Consider the following 20940-nt stretch of genomic DNA (forward strand, 5'->3'; position numbering starts at 1 on the left):
ACAAGTACACTTAATCCAATTACTTCTTGATGCTACAAGTAGTTATCAACACAGTATATGTAATGCTTCAGTGGGAATTACTGAAACACCTGTAATACCTGGTTGCTTGCCCCATACCCAACTCTCAACAATCGATTTGGCTCGGTAAGTGGGCAGCGGAGTCTCTTCTTCTTCTTTCTTGTCTTTGTCGTTCTGCTCTTCTTTCTTGGAAGCAGCTTGGCATTCAGTGCTATCATCTAAAGGAGAGGGGAAAAAAAAAAACTGTTAGGCTACTTATCTCCTGAATTCAGTTTTAGATTACAAATTTAAAGAGAAAATATTGGGCCCACAAATTTATAGCAGTATTGTCTGTCATTAGGAGTACAAAGTGGTATGCATCATGTTAACTACTGCATCATTTCACAATACATTTCACATCCTTTCTGAGAAGGATGAACTTTTAAAAACAATATCCAACACAGTTTGGGTTGACGTGCCAAATGCACTACGAGTCAGATTTTGCTCCCAAATACTCACATATATTTTTGTAGGGTTTTCTCATTTTCATATTCTATTTTCAACATGGAAAAGACAACAATTGCCTTACCTTCAAAGTCAAGGAGAGCTTTACTCTGGCATAGACACCAATTTTAACGCAGCAGTATTTTAATACCTGCAATGTACCTACCATTTTAGTAATTACCAGCAAACTTTGACACTACCGCTGCTTTCTCCCAAGCAAAACTGTTCACAACAGTATTTGCAGTTGTTGCAAGATTACTTTTAAAGAGATGGAAAACAGACATTAGTCATTCATGCCTGTAATCAAAGACTGACAGAGCCCTGGAACAGGCTTCCCAGAGAGGTTGTGGAGTCGCCTTCTCTGGAAATCTTCAAAATCCGCCCGGATGCGACCCTGTGCCACATGATCCAGGTGTCCCTGCTTGAGCAGAGGGTTGATGATCTCTAGAGGCTCCGAGAGAGCTCTAGAGCTCCAAGTCCCTCCCTGTCCATATAGGGCATATGTATTCGCACATCCACACTTCCAGCCAGTTCAATGCACAAGAATGCCTGGCAAGTCAGACTCCCACTAGTGACTGTTATTCTCACTATTTGGTAGGTCTCTTTGGTAACATCTCTCCCCAAAAGCTCTCAGCTCCAGCATTTATAATCTATTCCCCGTCCCCAAACAGACAGATATGTTGTTCTAGTCACAGATGAACCAAATTAAGATATTAGCCGCAGCCATTTTTACCAGGCTATTAAAAATTACTGCTCCTCCACTTCTATCTGCCAGCATGACTCTGCATAGGCTCTTTTTCAGGAGAGAGCAACAAGAGATTGGAGCTGAAGCCATAGGGTATCTGCCAGCAGCCTGCTCTGCTCGGGGATTTTGGCCTCTTATTACTTCAAGCCATACAAACCACCTTCTATCACAACATACAAATACATTCAACAATCTTTCTATCTGGCCTGAAAAAAATAAACACCTCAGCTTTAGCTTGATCTGTGATTGCCTATTTGTTAAAATTTTGCTTAATCGTGGAAAACAGCACTACCCAAACAAAACTTTTTTAAGTTGCCTTAATTATACAGGTCTCTAATTAAAGCCAATGTCTCCTAACCTACAACATTCAGGTAGCTGCTGAAAACAACAAGTTGTTTAAATACGAGAGAAAATTGCAGCTTGCAATTTGTAATCGGGATTATGCAGCAAGGAAGGGATAGCAGAGGTCACTGGAGAACAGGAAAAAACAGTTCAGATATTTCTCTCCTAAGTGGAAATCCTACTGAGTACGACTGCATTTCTCAAACAACAAGAAACTACCAAACAGTCTGACGATCTGCAGCATGATAATGCAACCAAAACATAACTGAACTGCTTCCATTCCCAGGTACAGGCAAATAGTATTAAGGGCACGTTATCCAGTTGGATCCATGACTCAGCACCCTGCTTGGCCCAAGCAGTTCAGAGTGTCCTCACAGTAACAGGGTAACCTCGCAGCTTCTCCGCTCACACGCACCTTGGAAGACGTGCCGGAGCCAGGGGCAGCAGGACACCGTGCCAGGACGCTCCTGGATCTTTCACAGGCAGCTGTGCAACTTGCTATGTTTCTTAATAGATTCTTGGCAAAGCACCACAATAATGGGTTATGAACTTGTTTTGCCTAATTCCTTACTGCAAATAGAGAAGGTTCCAGTCCAAGTTGGGACTTTAAATAATATAAAAAAAAACCTTGAATTTAAGCATATGCAAATTCACAATGAGGGGATTTTTTTTTTTTAATTTTCTGTATGAACAGTTGGAGGAAGAAGGGGGAAGGAGCTGAGCCATAAATCACTTTAAAAGCCCTTGTCAGATTGTTCCTTAAAGTATTCTCACTGCACTTGCACAAAGCTATTTGCCCCTTACAGTACAAGGGTGGTTTCAGCCCAGATTTAAAGCAACAACACAAACTGCATATCTGTGGAAGCTTGGGCATGCTTAAAGGTAGGCTTTAAAATCAGGAATTTTAAGAAGTGAACTCTGAAAAAAAATTCAGAAGGAAGTGAACAGGAACAAAACCAGCTTTCCTCACAATACTGGTGGCTAAAAAACAGCCCAGCTGGGGAAAGAGAAAAGAATAGAGAGAACAACACATTAGGAGCGCTGCAGCATTATACATGAGTGAAAGAATGTTTCTATTTATTAGGACACCTTTTTCCCCCGCCATGCAGCTAGTTACTACAAAAGACTGAGCAATACAGTAATATCACAGCAAGGGAGCTACTTCCACGAGATTACATCATACACCACCTGAAGCACCTAGGAAAGCGTCTTCCAAATCCCTGCTTCAGGGAAAGCAAGCCTGGGGACCAGCACAGAGGAAAAGCCAAGCCAGGTTCTCAATTGGAAGGAGGGCCTTCTAATGTTCTAAATAATGTTATTCTAAAACAACAAATAAGACGACAGCTTTCGAAAGACTACAGACAAAAACATCCAGCTACTTGATAGCTTGGCTTAAAAATCACCTTACTCTCTCTTCACTATATTTTGGTTTATAACTTATGCCTCCAAACTGAGGTATGCTTAGACAATCAAAACTCAGCAACCAAAGTAACCACCTTCAAACAGAAGCTCCAAACTGAAGCACAGCACCTGACCAGGTAAGGTCAGCCTGTCAGAACAAAATAAAGTTTCAAAACAAGTCACCTTTGATCCCGCCCTACATGTGGTCACAGCAACAGCCTACGACAACACTATCCACAGAGGCAGAAAAGGACTCACATTTCATATTCAGCAAAGAAGGTGATTCTCACTGCTTAGATGTCTCAGGCATCTGCTACAGTAAGATCCTGTGCTGCTCCTGAATGCCAATGAACCGATACAGGCAGGAATTCTTAAGGAGAAGCAAAAATGGCTGCAACCATATCCCAGCAGATGTTGCCACAAATACCTCATCATTCACAAGGCAAGAAGTTAGGCAGATGAGCAGCAGATGAGCTGCATTTTAAAACTGCTCTAAAATAGCATTCAGCAGTTTCAGTTCAGGGAAATACTCCAAAAATCAATTCAAAACTATCATTTGTTCTCTCTGTAAACAGCAGACTAAGAGAAATTAGCATTACCAGATGAAGTCCTACATAGTCAAGTCATTTCTTACAGTTTGTTTCACCATAACACACAGCTTCACAAGATCAGCAAATTCACTGCGGTCACTACGGATTCTGCAGCATGTGCAAGCAACCTGTTCGTCTGTGAGAACTTCCCCTAGGCCTGTCAATGCGTGGGCCGGACACAAGCTTTAAATCCAGCTCCCAGCAGGCTTATGGTAAGTAAAAGATAGAGAGATTTAGTAGTGTTGATTTTGCCTTCACTGGTGACTATCATCCTACTGAATGGGACAAGGAGGCCTTAGTGCTTGGGGGGTTTAATGCTTTTTTCTTTTTTTAATAAAAATTTCAGTTGATAGTTTGTGAGGGAAGAACTTGCAAAACACATTTTCATAGACTTTCATGTGTAAAAATCCAGGTCACAGAAAACACTAGTCTCCTAACTCTAAACAAAAAGTAAAGTTTCTTTTCTTCTCATATATAGCACTTTTTAAAATGTGCTTTTAATTATCTGCTGGATAAGCAAATAGAGAGCATTTTCCATTTATGAATCAAGCTATGTAGCAGGAGGGCTAGAGACCTCCCTCTGTCCTGCAAACAAGATGTGACTCTACAGCTTCCTGCACACTGAATGCTTTAGCCCCTGGGTACATCAGTACGGCTGGCTTAGGGGATGCACAGCAGGGTTGTTTTGGGGGTTTTTGTTTGTTTATTTTTTCCCCTACACAACAAAGAAACTCTAAACCAGATGATTATCTTGCATTCTCGTTCACTACTACAGCGAGAGATAAATGTGTTCTGAATAGCAGTCAGCAGAGCCAATTCCCACGTGCTGTTACTGTTGTTACCAAGATTTGCTTTCCGCCAGCCTCACAAGAATCACTTCATGGCATTTGGACTTTATCACCTCTATGCAGATGCAACCGCGGATGAAGCTGACCGATTCAATGGAGCTAACGGACATAAAGGTCTGGCTTTGGAGAGGGGAGGGCGGAGAGAAGAAAATAAAAAGCCCAGAGCATTTCACCAAGGCAGGTTAGAGGCATGAATCTGATTCTTAATTTGGTATTTTTGTCCTGAAACTTGAATATAACTAATTGAAACAGAAATCCTATCTATACAGAAATTTGAGGAATAATAAATAAATAGATAAATAAGTAATAGATCTGTGTGGTTAACTGTTGCAGCTCCAAAATTCATTGGAATGGCTTCCTATATTAGACAGAAGTACCATCATCTAATACTTTTTATTATTTAAGTACACAGCTTCCAGTATATAAAATGTTAATCGGATCCCACATTTCCCAATGGTAGCCTGATAATTTTGCTGCACTGGAGGTGCACCTGTATTTCCATATCACTACTGTCACAGCTGCGTCCTCGGAAGCTCCTTGCAAAGACACACACACAGTCAGATGAACATATTAATCACCCATTTGAAATGCGCGTCAAATACTATTTAGGAAAAACAGAAAGGTTATTCCTATACAATAGGTTAGGAATGGTTTTACTAATGGTTTTAAATAAACAAACAAAAAGCAAAATTTTCACTATCACTGGTATGTCCTTCCAATCTATTGCCTCTGCTGATACCCACTGCAAGAATGAAGGGTCTCTTCTGAGCAGCCCAGGCAGCACTAAAAGCCACAGCACTGGTGAAGGAGGGAGGGAGGGATTACAACTCATAAGCATAAATCAAAACTACTAACAGCAGGCATTATAAAAGGACTAGGTATAGACAACTCTCTTGGATGTGTATCTTTCTTATTCATCTCAAATTAGTGAATACAACTGGAGAATCTGAATACTGAGATTAAAATATATTGCTTTTAACACAAAATCGCTGATACTTAGATCTAATTATGGACTATATGGACTTTCCTCTCTCCTCTTGAATTACATTTGTAAATCATTTACGCAAAAATGCACCTATCAACTCAACAGACTGAAATATGCTTGATTTTAATTTCATGAAATTTAATTAGAGCTTCAAAGTTCAGAGGAACAAATTAAGCATCATTTCTTCTAGTTCCATAACTCACTTGGCTGCCTAGTAGCCTTGACCAAAAATAGCCTTGTTTAGCTGCTGCTTTTCAAAATGCAAGTCTAGTAGGATGTTTTATACAAATTCTGCAGGCCAGCACAACGGCTTTTAAGAAGACTCACTTCACTGAATGAGAAATCAGTGAAGAAGATGAGAAGAATGAGAAATTCTAAGAGTTAACAGCCTGAAAAGGCTATATTCAAATTTCTAAATGAACTACTGTAGTTCTCCTAAGGCTTTTAAATGACAGGTAGTTTAGATGTACCTACACAGAAGAAAAGCCCTTTTGCACAAAAAACAGATCTATGTACACTATGCAACTCCTGTACTTCTCCAGAGGAAAATTTGTTCAGATTATTTATGCCATTGAATTCAATTCGTGTCTTAAATTTTTAAGGAAATCTTCACTTGCTTCAGAATGTCCCACAAATATCAGTGTAGCAGTGTTACACAGATTCCCAGAATGGTTAAGGTTGGAAGGGACCTCTAGAGATCATCTAGTCCAACCCCCTGCTCCAGCAGGGACACCTAGAGCATGTGACACAGGGTGGCATCCAGGCGGGTTTGGAAGATCTCCACAGAAGGAGACTCCACAGGCTCTCTGGGCAGCCTGTTCCAGGGCTCTGTCATCCTCACAGTCAAGAAGTTCTTCCTCATACGGAGATGGAACATCCTGTGTTTCAACTTGCACCCATTGTCCCTTGTCCTGTCACTGGCCACCACCGATAAGAGTTTGGTCCCATCCTCCTTACATTCCCCCCTCAGGTACTTGGACATGTTGATAAGATCCCCTCTCAGTCTTCTCTTAGCTAAAAAGGCCTAGCTCGCTTAGTCTTTCTTCATACGATAGATGCTCCAGTCCCTTGATCATCTCTGCGGCCCTACACTGCACCCTCTCTAGAAGCTCCATGTCCCTTTTGTTCATTATGTTCATTATGGGCGCCTAGTACAACAAAACCAGAAATTCCGAGAGTCATCCTGTACATTATCTTTTCACAAGCCTATCTTTCATAGTTCAGAACTATTTCAACTTTCAACCAGAAACTATTCCTACCCCATTATTTATTGATAAGGGCTAAAATAAGGACCATGCTGAATCATAATCTTTTAGATGGCACAAAACTATGGAACATCCAATAAAATTCTATGGCTTTCCACATTGTTTCAGGAAGCTTCTAACTAAAGAATTTAGCAAAATGAGGCAAAATGCTGGCAGACTCATATAATGCTCACTTCTGAATAGATCTCTGTGTCTGTTCCGTAGTTATTTATACCTAGCTTACCATATGCAGTATTGCCATAAACAAGTGGCAGTCTTGTTTAAAAGAAAAAAAAGAATCATAAAAACAGAAATGTGAGAAAGCCTCAAAAAGCCTCACCACAGCTTGGACCACTGACATTGTAAGATAAACAAAATGCCTTATTTCTAAAGAAATCTGACAGAATTTCTGCATTTTTAAAGAATAGAATCCTAGAACCCTTAACATATTATACCTTTTGGATCCTTCAAGTCATATGCATACACATCCAAATTTGGAAAAGAAGTTCAAATCATGATTCAAAATAGGTGTTACAAGTATAAATGAACAAGGCAACGACAGATTTGCTTAGCACTTCTGATGTTTGATTTGTACTGCTCTAAATTTTTGATCAGAACTGACAGCTGGCATTCTCCTATTTAATTGTATTCCAATGATTCCTGTGAAAGCAAAATCTACTGTGAACCCTTTCTATAGACTTATTAGAAGTACTACAGCACCAACAAAAAGTGTATTTCTCTGCAGGTATTTAGCCATAACAATACTGGAAGAGTAAGCTTTCTGTCAGAACCAGCACAGGTACAATTTTAAAAGTGATATATAAAGATCAGGCACAGGAAAAAAAAAAAAAGAAAGAAAGAAAAAAGAAAAATTAAATAGCTGCTTTATGGGGTGCAATTAATATATTTTTTTTCTCATTATTACAGATGTCTGCTGTCTTTTTGCTACATCAGAGCAGAATATCATTATCCCACATTTACTGTGATACTTTTCTATCATGAGCTCTCAATAGGACTACCCTTCAACACAGCAAGTTTAGGGTGTCTTTTAGTACTAGCCAATCCTAAGAAAAAAAATATTATATTTCTCCATCCATTTCATAAGCAGCTACTGTAGTAGCCTTTCCATGGAATCGGCTGCATTTTCATCCAACACCAACAACAATCTTCAGTATAGCCAGCACCACAAGAAAAAGACAGAAAGAAGTTTTCTAGGCCAAAAGCATTCAGGAGCCGAATCTACAGCATCTTAACTTCCTTCCCACTCTCAATTGTGAAGGTTATGTTCCTGAGAAACCTAACATACAATGCATTCCCCCCTCAAAGATAAATTATTTTGGCTTCTTTCCTGTGAAAATAACTTCCCCCAAGTCCAAAAGACTTTTTTTTTAAATTAGGAACGAAATTGGAGATTAAAAAGAAATCTTCAGAAGGGATTAAGCATTACTGGTTTGAAATACCACATCTATCCGCAAGGGAGCTCAGGAAGCAGCAGAAAGTGAAATAACATTCACTGCTACCAAAGCAAGCATTTCCACTTCCCTGTTCTACCCTCTCCTAGGCAGTGTCTCATTACTTTGTCGTCACACTGATTACTGAGAAAACACATCAGACAGTTTGCTAAGGCCATTTCTGATAGGTTAGGAAAATCAAACCTTTTTCAACTGTGTTAGCTTTCTGCTCACTGAGAAGTCAGAAGAGCACCACAACCAACACACAAAGAAAAATAGAGGCGCAGGACCACTCCATCTTGGCAAGCCTGTCTTAACAGCTCTGTGAAACAACACCCACTTCTACCAAAATACAAATAATCTCTTCTGGAAAGACGTATCAATCTGCCCTCTGTAGGATTGGAAGTGATTGAAATAAACTGGGAGACTTTAAAATAAGTAAATAAATGCAGCATTTTCAGCCAGATTATGGACAGCTTTTTAGCTTACCTTTCACATCACATCATCAAGAGGTAACAGTAATATTGCATTTACTCCCTTTCTCTGTCCACTTTCTTTAGATCAGAAGATTCAGCTGTGAACACAGTTAAGTGTAGCAAACACAAGTACACTCCCAAGCCTCTCTCATCAGAATCCGGACTGAATAAAATCTGAATTAAAAGCTATCTTTCTTTACACTTTTATAAAATCATTTTCAATTCTATTCAGTTCAAAATATGCAAAAATATAAAGGCATTTGATGAGTAGCTCAAGATTTTTTTTAGCACCAACTCTGAATTTCATTTTCACCACCACAGTGAAAAAATATAGAAATAAAACATACCTTTTCTTGGAGGTAGTTCACCACTTTGTGTTAATTCTGTTCCAGGATATACAATCTCCCCATCTTTTACCATTTCATTCCACAATCCACAGAGTCCATCTCGTGTAAAAGCAAGCTGTTAAAATAATATATATATTTAGATATAAATAAACACCCCTGTACTTTTCCCAAACTCATTCAAGCTAATAACCAACTACATCAGTAGTGTGTTCTTTCTTTCTTCTATGACAAAATATACATTTAGCTGTTTAACTGTTACATTCCTTGATTGGAGAGGGGATCCTTGGTATAATCCTTGATTGCAGGCACATTGATGAGTTTGCACACAATTCCTGAGCAATACGTATGTGTACACAGAGACATGTACATATATGTAAAATATATACATGCTCATTAGCATCTCTGATTCACTGTTCCACTCATACTAACTACTCAATTTACAGATTAAAAGCTCAAAACAATAGCTTTTAAATAGGCTCAAATACAACAGGAAGAATTTATTTTTGGTGTATAGATCAAAAAAGTCTAAGAAAAAACAGTTCTCTCAGCCTGGAACATCCATATATTTGGAATGACTTCACATAGTAATTTTGAGGGTGGAGGACCCTCCTCTTTTCCCCACAAAGACGCACAAATTCAAGAGGCCTTAATGCAACAAATCTGGGGTGCGGGGGGAAGGCAGGGAGATCTCTCTTTCCCTTCATGAAAAGGGATGCAAAAAAAAAAAAAATCAGGCTAAAGAAGCTGGCAACAGCACCTGCTCCAAACCAGAGCTTAAACAATGGGATACTTGGTCAGAACAACTGACCCAGAGGTCATGGGTCCATAAAAGTATTTAGTCAGTTCAGCTGGTCCTCCTGTGCAAAAAGCACCAGCCACAACCCTCCCTCTTCCGCCCTGCTGCTAGAGGTCTCCTCTCCTGCAGACTAAGCACCTCAGCTATCGCCTAGGGAAGCAGGCTGAGGCATAGAGCAACATTAGCGCTGACTGGGGGAGGAACGGGCTCGGCCCAGACAAGCTCCCAATGCTCTAGGGCTTGCAATTCGACAGATACTTGTGAGGAAACGAAGAGCCAAGCCATGACAACTTGAACTGGTCAAGAAACTACCATCTGTAACACTTTCCTCCTACACATTTATCATTTTGGATGTTCTGCCAAACGACCAGGGAATCCTAACGACCAGAGTAATGAGTCTTTTACCGATTATGTTCTCGGCTTTGTGAAACACCACAAAAGCAGGTGTCTGTCTGCATCCCAAGTGAATTCCACAAAAACCAGGCTACAACCGCTACCTCAAAACATCAATCAAGGGTGAAAGTATATTACCCTGAAAAATAGTGCCTTTAACATAACAAAATGGTGCACTAGAAAATTTACTTGTGACTATCTTTGTGTTATATAACTAGGTCAAAATACTTTGGATTTGAGGAAACAAAGGAAAGGAACAAAGGCAAAGATGCTACTGGCACAAGTGCTATAAAATATTTACTAGTATACACAGAAATTCACAGGCTTACATTTAATTTTTATTTCCTATTTTACTTCCTGTTGATCAAACAGGTAGAGTTTCATAACAAACAGCAGAGAAGTCATTTGGTGGTCTAATCAATGTCAGAAACAAGAAGAAATAAAGACTAATTATGTATCTTAATCACCATAAGATACTAAAATATGATATTAGTTTCTTGACTTCATATTGTGTATTCAAGAATTCATATTGTATACTCGATTCTTGAAAAAAATAGCCAAACTGCCTCCCTCTTCTTTGCTCCTATGTCACAGAAATGCATCAAGCACAAACTTGAAAAAAACAGTGAGTAATGAGGCAATATAGTAATCTGACTTGTAGAACAAATTACAGTTTTCACAAATTTAAGACTTCAATCTACTAACTCATATTTTATTTTAAATTTCTGGCATGGAGAATGATTCTCACCCCATTAACCTTACTCTCTACAGGCCTAAAGGCTTATAATGAAAGGTTCTTCACAAGGCAGCACTTTTACTTCACAAAACTTACTACCTGTGCAAGCATTGCTGTAAAGTACAACCAAAAGAACCGTTTTCCCCGTTTTAACCTCTAATCTTTTCATATGACACCAAACTCGCACACAAGTCTTTCAAGCATTTAAAACTAAAAAAGTAAACAAAATTTCTCCTGCAGTGGGTCTGGCGTTCTTATCAGAGTCATTTCTGTGGTATGCTACATAAAGATAGAGCAACCACGAAGATTACAGTGCAGAGACAGTCGCTCCCCCTCAGCTACCCGAGTACTTCATGGGGAGGCTTGTATTACAAAGAAGCCTCAAAAAGAATAATTTTGCTGCTTATTCATATGTTCATTTTGCGCCAACTGGTGTGGGGCTGTGGGGCTATGTTGTGTTTGAAGATAGGAACCCCGGACATTTTTTATAGCAATAGCCAAAAACTTGCCTAAAAGGATGACTAAGGATCAGTATTTACAACCAATTCACACGACATAACCGATGGCAACTCACTTCTCACTGTAACAAATTCACTATTAATCTAGTCAATGCTCATCAGACAGGTGAAGTGCTACTACAATATCCAAAACTGAAAAGGTCTGTTTTTAAGTGATAAATTATTTGAGCAGTTTTACTTTTATGATCCCCAAATCAGAGTTCCATGAACATAAGAGAAGCTTCCCAACTCCCTTAAGAAAACTATTGCACTTAACCAACAGAAGCTGCCAGTTGAAGATAACAGTAAGCCAACTGCAGAGTATAAAAGTCCAGTTTTTGCTTTAACCATACAATGCTGCTATTCTTCACATTATTTAAAACCACCTTAGTCAACACAAGCATATATTATTTTCTTCTTTTTCTCCCACTGCTATTTCCTGAATCCAGTCATTTGCAATGAGTCTAGCAACAGACCAAAGTGCCAAGACATGAGAACTGGAACTTTGTTCCAAACAGATTCCATGAACACCTGCCTCAGTTGCTGTTTTCCCCAAAATATAATCCTTCTTCCATTCATTTCTTTAAGGAAAGATCAAAAAAGAAACAACGGTATTTTGCAAAAGAAAAGAAAACTTTACACTCTAAAGAAAGTCGGATCTACCAGGCTGGACAGAAATCAAAGGGCAAACACATGTTTCCAGGCTATGTTCTGTGAAGTCATATACAATTAGCTATGCTTTATATACACGCCTACCTGATTTGCCAGTGTCTTAAGAAGCAGTCAGGGCAAGTCAACATCCTTCACACAGCCAAACTGCATTAATCTCTGCTCAACTACTTAGCACTCGGGTCTCAGCAAAAAGATAGCAGAGCTTGGCCACGTGGATGTCTCACCAATATATCCCACTTGGCTATTCAAACGTCTCTCTGGACATTTCACTTAAACACACACCGACTTGCTTTTTTCTACATTATTTTTGTGTCAGCTATTAACAAAAACCACACTTGACAGAAAATTCACCTTAAAAAGTTCACTACATATAAGGTACAATTACAGTAACCATGATAAAGATAAACCACAGCAGTGTAAACGCAACATTTGTGAAAGAATAGAATCTCTTTTACCCATACATTTACGGTGCAACAGCTATCTCATACAGAAAATACTTCACAGACATGCAGCCTATAGGTACCCCCTCTTATGCCAAATTGTAACAGATGGTGGGTGTTTACAACCCAGAGTGGTGAGGTTCAGACTGGCTGAACAGCAGGGCTTCCCAAATTTGGCTTGCTCAGGTACCATCAACATAATTCTGTTGCCAAGGATTTTTGGTTAAAATTAGAGACAATTTCCATTTTTAAGGTAAAGACCTAATTAATTACTGTTGTGGATAAGGAATAAATGGGAGAGGCGATTTATTTTTGACATGGATAATGTTCAGTAGACTCTTTGGAAAACAAGGCAAGAAATCCTACAGAGTAACAAGCCAGGAATGCATCAGATTTCATGGCACAGAAAAGTGTTAAAAGCAGAGTGCATTTGGACTGGGCAAAAGAAATTTAGTATTTCACACCCTCCTATTTTTTATAACATGTAGCTATGTAAGCACAAAATCAGAGATCTCTAATATAAATAACACAAATGTAGTTGAATATTAATGAAATATTAACCAGCAGAATTTAGTAATTTAAGATTGTTGTGAGGCTAATAAAGGTTACTGTGAAGCTGTACATGCCATGGAAAGGTAGTAAATATTCACTTACTCATAGGAAAGGAAGAGGGTGTTGGCAATGCCTTTTTGGAGACACTCCCCAAGGGGACATTACATCTTATTGTCTGTTTACTGTGTTGCTGACACAGTGGGGTTTCAGCAAGAGACACTCTTGTAGTTAAGTCAACCCTCCTCCAGCAGAGGCAGGAAACCCACCAGACTCCTTAGTGAACCTCTTTCCCTTCAATAATCATATCCCTGCATTTGTCACTGTTGAAAAGGATGAAAAAGGTAACGAAGAACATTTTCAAGTGACCACAGTTTCAGAGACGCACAGGCACACGCTCAAAATTCCCTACAAGCATCCCAAATCCCTGCTTGCTCCTCCACCTTTTCCAAATCTCCCTCACCTTTCCATGGCACCTCCTGGCTTCCTTCTAGATGAGACTCCAGTCACATACTCTCATCTCCCACACACCTCACCTTCACAAACACCAGCCTGCTTCCAATGTTTATCACCCATTCTCATCCTCAGATCATGCCTTGATCCCTGCACTTCTAGGGCACGCACCTCACCCGTTTCATACTTCCTACCTTAAACATAAGCCTTAACCCTGCTCACATAGCCTGAGTCAAAAAAGCAAACCCTAAACAGACTTTGAAGTGAACTTCTTCTGTGCTGTTAACTGGGCAACCCCCCGCTCTAATCTTTTACTAATCTCATCTCCACTGTTAGCCGTGATTTATTCTGACTGGTACAAGATGTAATTAAGTCCAGAGGATAACTAGTTTGGTTGCTGGCATATGCTGCCGTCTTCCTTCAAGGGGGCAGCCGTGAATTCTGCCCCAAACAACTCTTGAGGAACAGGGATTAGTATATATACTAATACAGAAAAAAAAATAAAGAAAGAAAATAGAAACCTTACAACCACAAAGGTTTGTTTTAATGAGTTAAAAATAATCAAGAGCTGTGAATTTGTTCTAAAGTCAACTGCTTCAAGTCAGACACAGCTGCATGTGGTCCATCAGATTAAGTGCCCATTCCTGCAGAAAGCATAGAAACCTCCATAAAACTTCACTGGAGTTCAAAGAGGGAAAAAAAAAAAAAAAAAAGATGAAAGCAGAAATACAACAAAAGAAAACCCCACAGGGATTCAGGCAGGATTGCTGATTGTGTAGCTGTCTTGGAAACTCAGGAAAGTGACTACATGATCTCAAGGTTTTAACATGCACCTAAATACAACCTACTTAAAAATCTTCATCCCAGAACTGCCAGCAATGAAAGGAATATAAAAATAAGATGAATCTGTTTTTTACTTTCAGTTATACTCACATTAACCTTTGGCTTTATTTTAAAAAGACTATGCTAGAAAAATCTTTTAAAAATAGAAACAGAAGAATAAAAGACATCCTCCTGCTTCCTTTCCAACACATGAATAGCGAAAAAATATACAGGAGTTCTTTCCCAGGTCCTCCCCATTGTTTTTCCTTTTTTTCAAACCATTCAATATATTTTTCCTTTTTTACTGTTCTTCCTCTCTACATTTTATCCAAGCCACATTCCCTCTCCGCTGAATCATGACATGAAATTACAGCTGTTTATCATACCTAAACAAAGCACAGTGAAACATAATTCAGTCTAACGTATTACTCTAAAGATTTGACAGCAAAGTTACCAGCTCTGCACTACTTCAACACATTTAAAGTTAAACCCAAAATGTCAGCATGATAACAGTCTACAGACTTCCATCTGTTGAAAAAATATCATTAACAGTTAAAAGACAATTGCAAAAGCAAGCTCTGCCATTCCTTCCAATTCAGAGCAGAAATTCTATACCTTCATCTTTTGAATAGGAGTTCTGTCATAGCCCACACTTGCATAAACAGTAAATTTGTTTTGTCCAACCTATCATTCCACATCTATCTAATCCCTCTTCTAGAAATCACTAACTTTGGAGGAACAGCACTACTTTCTTTTTTAATAGCTAAAAATTTCCTAGTCTAATCCATGTTCTTGAAAAATGCTGACATTCTAATGTCAATTACTGTTTACTATTAAAAAAAAAAAAAGACACACACACACAACCACTTTCCACCAAGCCTTCCTTTTTTGAGCAGAAAATGAACAGCAAAACAACAAAGCAAAAAAAAAACAATTTTCACCACTTTTTTTTTTTTTTAATGTAGATACAGGATCTTGACTGTTATCTTTTTACTAGGAAAATCCTGATCTAGATGCTTGAACAGTACGTTTCCCCAAGGAAATCAAAAGGCCAAATTTAATTTTGACAGGAGGGTAAAAAGATCTCAGACAAATGCAACTCTTAAGAGTTGCCTGCTTCACTTTAGAAAGACCTCTCTCATCTCTGTAGCAAAAGAAGATGACAGAAACTGCCTGCCCACTATGAATCGAATTTAAACAGAGGAATATCCAACCTATTGCCCTTGTATCCTCCCTCACTGCTGCCTAAAGTTTTTTTTTTCCAAGCTCCAGCAAACTGAAAACCCTTCTCTCTGCTCTCCTGCTATTAAGCACAACTGATCACTCAGGAAGATCCAGACTAGCAGACTAATAAAACAGGAGTTCAGTCACACACATGCACCAGATTGCTGGCAGTGCTACTGTTTTTCGGTCATTCAGTCGCCACAGTTACAGTCATCTGCATAACGCCCTAAATGAGAAACACAGCAGCTTCATTCCATCAGGATTATTTTAAACATCTGACTTTAAGCACAATTTGACTCAGCACATTGGTTACTTCCGTTAATGTAAACACTTTAATATATTTTCCTCACATTTGCAAGTTTTCATATTGTCTTCTTAAAAAGGAAGTCTTGACTAAAAAAAAGCCATTAAACCATTATCTCCCATTACATATAGGTCTTGCCAAAAAGGTGATGATTTCAACAAATAATAAATTAAGTATTGTATATCTAAGGCACCAATTCAAATCAAATCAAATAAAATTAGGAATAATTGATACAACCCTCTTTTTGGCTAAAATGACCTCTGCTAAGAACACATCTGACATATTAATAGAATTATTATGTGTTATATTATACTTTTATTTTTGATCTTTGCAATATTAGATCATATCACATATCATCTTACTCATGCAACCTCATACTGAGCTGAGCTATGCTAATTTTTCAGCCACTATGTAACAGTTGTTTTTTCCAGGCAATATAGCAGATTTTGATTTTATTTCAACAGGAAATTTAACTTTTCACAAAACAAAATTTTCTAGATAGTTATAATAGCAGCTGTAGCAAAAACCATAATGGTCAGTTAATTACTAAGTGAGTATAAAACATATATAAAACCATTATAGAGAACTTCTTGGTCTTTGTTGAGCTTTTTGGCTTCCTGTAATAGGACTGATGAAACTGTTTCAGAGAAAATAAAACAAGGAAAAATATATTGGCACAATACAGTTTCCATTAACATTTCACAGCAGTTTAGCTTGCAGGCAAAGGGTTTGCAGTTTTAACAGAAGGGCTTGCTTGCCTCTGATCTTTTCTTAAAGCAACTAATAACGCACTACATCACACTTTGTCTTTGACAGTAACGTCCCAAACTGAATTAGGACACTTAAATTTGGCCTTGGTGCCAACTTGCAACAGCTGTTCTTGCAGGTGACTGAACACAGTCCATACTAAAAGCCATGTATCATTCTTCGCTGTGTTTACCAAGAGATATTACAGGATGTCATTATCAATATATATAGTGTTATAATTTTGTGTAATATATTATTGATGAAACATCATATGAAGCTAAAGCAAAAAAAAGATTTGATGATCTTCTGAGAAATTTAATTAGTTTTAATCCACAGTAACTGCTATAGCCATCAAAACTATAGTAAACGCTCACGGGCAACAGTGGCAGAAAATCAAAGTCAGACCTTGGAGAGTACTACCCCACCAGAAGAAACATTTCCCTTCCTATTCCAGCCACACTTCTCAAATTTTGCAACTTCATTAATAAATAAATAAATAAATAAAAGACCATTCAAACTCTTTATATGTCTTCTAAAGAGGAAACTTCTGGTAGATTTTTATTTCTCCAAGAAATTTCACTTACATGCCTTCAGTTGTTCAGTGAGAATAAAAAGAGCCTAGCTTCAAAACGTGGAGTTTCAGGTCCAACTCCAAACAATAAATTGCAGTCAGCCTGATTAGTTTATATAAATTAGTTTATATTTTTTTTCAAAAATTTCCTGGTTAGTATGCTTATCTTTTTGGTTCCTGTTGCCTTTTCCAACCATTTGTACCCTAGTTTTTATCACCAAGCAAAAGAAGTACACAGTAGGAAATCAGCATATTCAGTATGCATAGAACTTAAATGGGACCTATATTTATACTTATAAAAAGGTCTCATGAGTAACTAGATTATGCTAATCAACCAGTAGCTAAAAGTCAAACAAGTAGAAGACAAAGAACTTCTTCAGCACCGCTCCCAAAGCCTATGTTCTTGATAAAAGACATCAGCCATTCGATACACTAAAAAGCATCAATTCAAGATTCACATGTACTTTTTTTTTCTGTTACATAGAATAACATATCCATACAGACTTCATAAACAGGACATGTGTAATACCAACAAAAATTGCTAACCTAATAAGAAAATTATATTAATCCCAGGAGGCCTGGCTAGTCTTCAGATTCCAAAGAAGGGATGTTCATGATCAGCAGATCTCAAATGATTATCGTGCTTATTTCATTAATCTCATTATTTTGACTAGAGCACAACTAGCAGAAAACAAGGGGAGTATCCTGGCAATTAAAGACTAGCTTGTTGGAACTCAAGAAATTGAAGAGAGAATTAAATGTGTTACAAATTAAGATCTTTATTTTTAGTGAAATTATTACAACCTATTAACTACAAACTCCCATAACAGGCAAATATTTCATTGCACTTGTACACACCCAGTTGAAAAAAAAAACATTCTAAGATACAGGTGGCCTCCTGTGAAAAGTGTATGTAAACATAAAAAGGATGCAGAAAGGAGGTATTGCATATAAGAGGAAATGTATGAGAAATACATGCACAGTCACATTCCTCACCTCAGACAATGCAGACGAAAAACAAGTAGCACATACTCAGCAGCTGCTATAAAGACTATTATAAAGATTTTTCAGCTGCAATCTTCCTCTGTTCTACAAGAACCCAAGTAGCTTATTTGTAATCTAAAACCCAGCTTCCTGAGGCATATTTTAGAATCTTAGCTAATGATTAGAAAAAACATTTCTCATCTTTAATGAGAAGCTCATCTTTAATTTATTTGTACTACTTATTTACCCTATTAGTCAAAACTCTGAATCAAGACATTTGACTTTGAAAGAATAAAGATGAAATAAGGATGAACTAAACTGATCAAATCAAAGGGTAAGCTCTGCCATGCTATAGCATTTCCATACAACTATTACTAAATAAAGTAACCTAAAGGCTATCTGTCACCTCTAGCTTGTTTGAGGTTGGTCTAGCTTGTACAATTTTAGGGAAAAAAAAAAAAAGAGGTTTGGGTTTGCAAGCGCATGGGGACAGACATTTATCTAAGCACCGGAACAGATGAACTCTACCATGATCATCCATCATCACACAGCATCTCTACATTTTCCTCTTAATTTTAAACCCCAGAGTATCATTTAGAAAAGTTCAAACTGGGAAAACTTGATAACATCCCTTACTCTCTATATTATATGAAATTGATAAACATAGATCCACATCTAAAACAAGAAAAGTTTCAGCAAGGAACAAGACATTTGTGGTTAAAATTGAACCAGTCTTTGTTGAAATGTGTATGTCTTCCATAAATTCAGTGTAAAACTAACTGCCTTGGAAAAGGACGTAATTTAAAGCAAACACCTGTTTTCCAAACAATCCCAGTAAAAGCCAATTTGGATCCTTCAGAATACAGATTAGATTAGATTTCCATCTTCTTTCATTTCAGTTCTCTTGTGCATTAAAGCAGCTAGCTCATTAAAGCAGCTAGCTCATATGTAGACAAGAAGTTAAGTAACAGCCTAAATAAAGCACTTACAGCTCTAACGGTAATCAGCTGCATGCTTTATTCCCCATGCAGTCTAGTTCTAAACAGAATTGACTAGATTAACAATAGCTTTACTTTCAACTTCAAAAAAGCCAAAAAAAAAGTTCATAATTCAAATGAGTTTTAAATCAGTCTACTGAAAAGCTGTCGGCCTCAACAGCAATGCTACAGCCTTGTTTGCCATCTATTTAGATTAAAAGCGTTCTGATGGGCGCCCAAAAGGTCACGATGCAAAAGATGCATCTGATTCCATTACCTGTAAGTCCGTCTTCAACCATTTGGAGTCGAACCTAGTTTGAGCAGCCAGACAAAAAGATTCAGAAGACATTTTTCCTCCTCCAGCCTTCCCTTGGGGCTGCCTGAGCAGCCCAACCTGCCGCAAAAATAAATAAATAAATGAAATGATAAAAATAAAATAAATAAGTAACGATCTAGCAGCGCGGCTGCAGCGGGGCCCCGGGCGGCCCGGCGCGGCCCGCAGCCCCCGCCGCGCCGCGCGACATAAATAATTGATCGCCCATTACGCAAACCGCGGGCCGGGGAAGGGCCACCCGCAGGGCCCCCCCCGCCACCTCCCGCACGACCCCTTCCCCCGCGGAAGGGCCCGTTACGGCCGCGAGCCGCTGCTTCAGCCCAGCCCCAGCGGGCGGCGAGGCCCGGGCTGTGGGCGCTCCAACCACCCCCTCTCCCTCGCCCAAATTGTGACCGTTGCAAACGGTGCCCCCTCCCCTCCCCTCCCCCCCCCCCCCGGGCTGTCCCCCTCGCCCGCGGGCGGCTCCAAAGGGTGGGGCTGCGGGCGGGGGGGGGGACACTTCTCCCTCGCCCCTTTCCCGCCCCCCCCCCCCCAGGGCAGATGGAGGCGCCGGGGCGCGCGCGGCGGCGGATGGCGGCGGGGGCGCGCGCGGCTCCCCGCACTCACCGGCCACGTCCGTGGTGGCGGCGGCGACGGCGGCGGCGACAGCGGCGGCGACAGCGGCGGCGGCTGCGCTGCCCTCGGCCGCCCGCTCGGCCCCGGCCCCGGCCCCAGTCCCGGCCCCTCCTCCCCGCACCCTCCCCCGGGGGCGGTGCCGCTCGCTCCGCCCCGTCCCGCCCCGTCCCGCCCCTCCCTCCTCCTCACACTGGAACCGGGGGGACACGGCCGAGCCGGCGGCGCCGCTCCGCACCAATCACAAAGCAGCGGGGAGGCGGGACTTCCTGTCCCGAGCAGGAGACCATAGAGAGGCGAGGTTAGAGGGGCGGTGATGTAGGGGAGGGCTGGGCTGGGCCGAGAGCAGCCCGCGCGCCGCCATCTTGTGGTTGGGGCCAGGTGCGACGGCCGGGGTCGCCGTGTTGCAGTAGCAGCGCCGCGTCCTGTATGTAGAGACATATACAGGGATATATGGATAAAAATCACTGTAAGATGTAGGCTTTGGCGCTATGTTTGTTTTATAGAAAGTTTAAGGGTTTTTTTAAAAAACCAATGCTTCATTTCTAAGTGGTTCAGTGGCAAATAAAATGGCAGAAGCAGCTAGGAAGAGTAAAGAACTGCACAGGGAAGTCAGCGCAATCAAGGAAATCAGGGGTTGAGTTTTCTAGAGACAACTGTGGCTTTGGCTTTTTGCAGGGTTGCCTCACTGGGAAAACGTATTGAATCGCATATGTGTGTTTCAAAACAAGTTGGTTATCAGGAATGTGAAAGGCAGGCGAGGCAATCTTAGAGTACTCTGGCTGCAGAGGAGTTGGGAAGCGAAAGCAAGGCGAAGGGGCTCAGGCTGACAAGAAGAAATGGAATGGCTGCTCAATAAAAAGCCCAGGACCTGACTTCTTTAGGCAAAGGAACAATAG

The 20940-nt window shown here is 39.9% G+C and overlaps 1 protein-coding gene across 1 annotated transcript in view; it reads right to left on the reverse strand.

Annotated features, from left to right (window-relative positions):
* Positions 1-19533, reverse strand: part of HERC2 (HECT and RLD domain containing E3 ubiquitin protein ligase 2) — a 103133-nt gene extending 83600 nt beyond the window's left edge. The window contains exons 1-3 of the mRNA XM_088521849.1: positions 19373-19533; positions 8931-9045; positions 99-236 (exon numbers count right to left, since the gene is read on the reverse strand). Coding sequence (XP_088377975.1) covers positions 99-236; positions 8931-9045; positions 19373-19444 — 325 coding nt within the window. The 5' untranslated portion in view covers positions 19445-19533. The remainder of the gene's footprint in view (positions 1-98; positions 237-8930; positions 9046-19372) is intronic.
* Positions 19534-20940: the final 1407 nt, after the last annotated feature.

This window comes from Tinamus guttatus, unplaced genomic scaffold (assembly GCF_059628265.1).
Source record: "Tinamus guttatus ecotype Peru unplaced genomic scaffold, ASM5962826v1 Tinamus_guttatus_pri_ptg000134l, whole genome shotgun sequence".
NCBI classification, from domain to species: Eukaryota; Metazoa; Chordata; class Aves; order Tinamiformes; family Tinamidae; genus Tinamus; species Tinamus guttatus.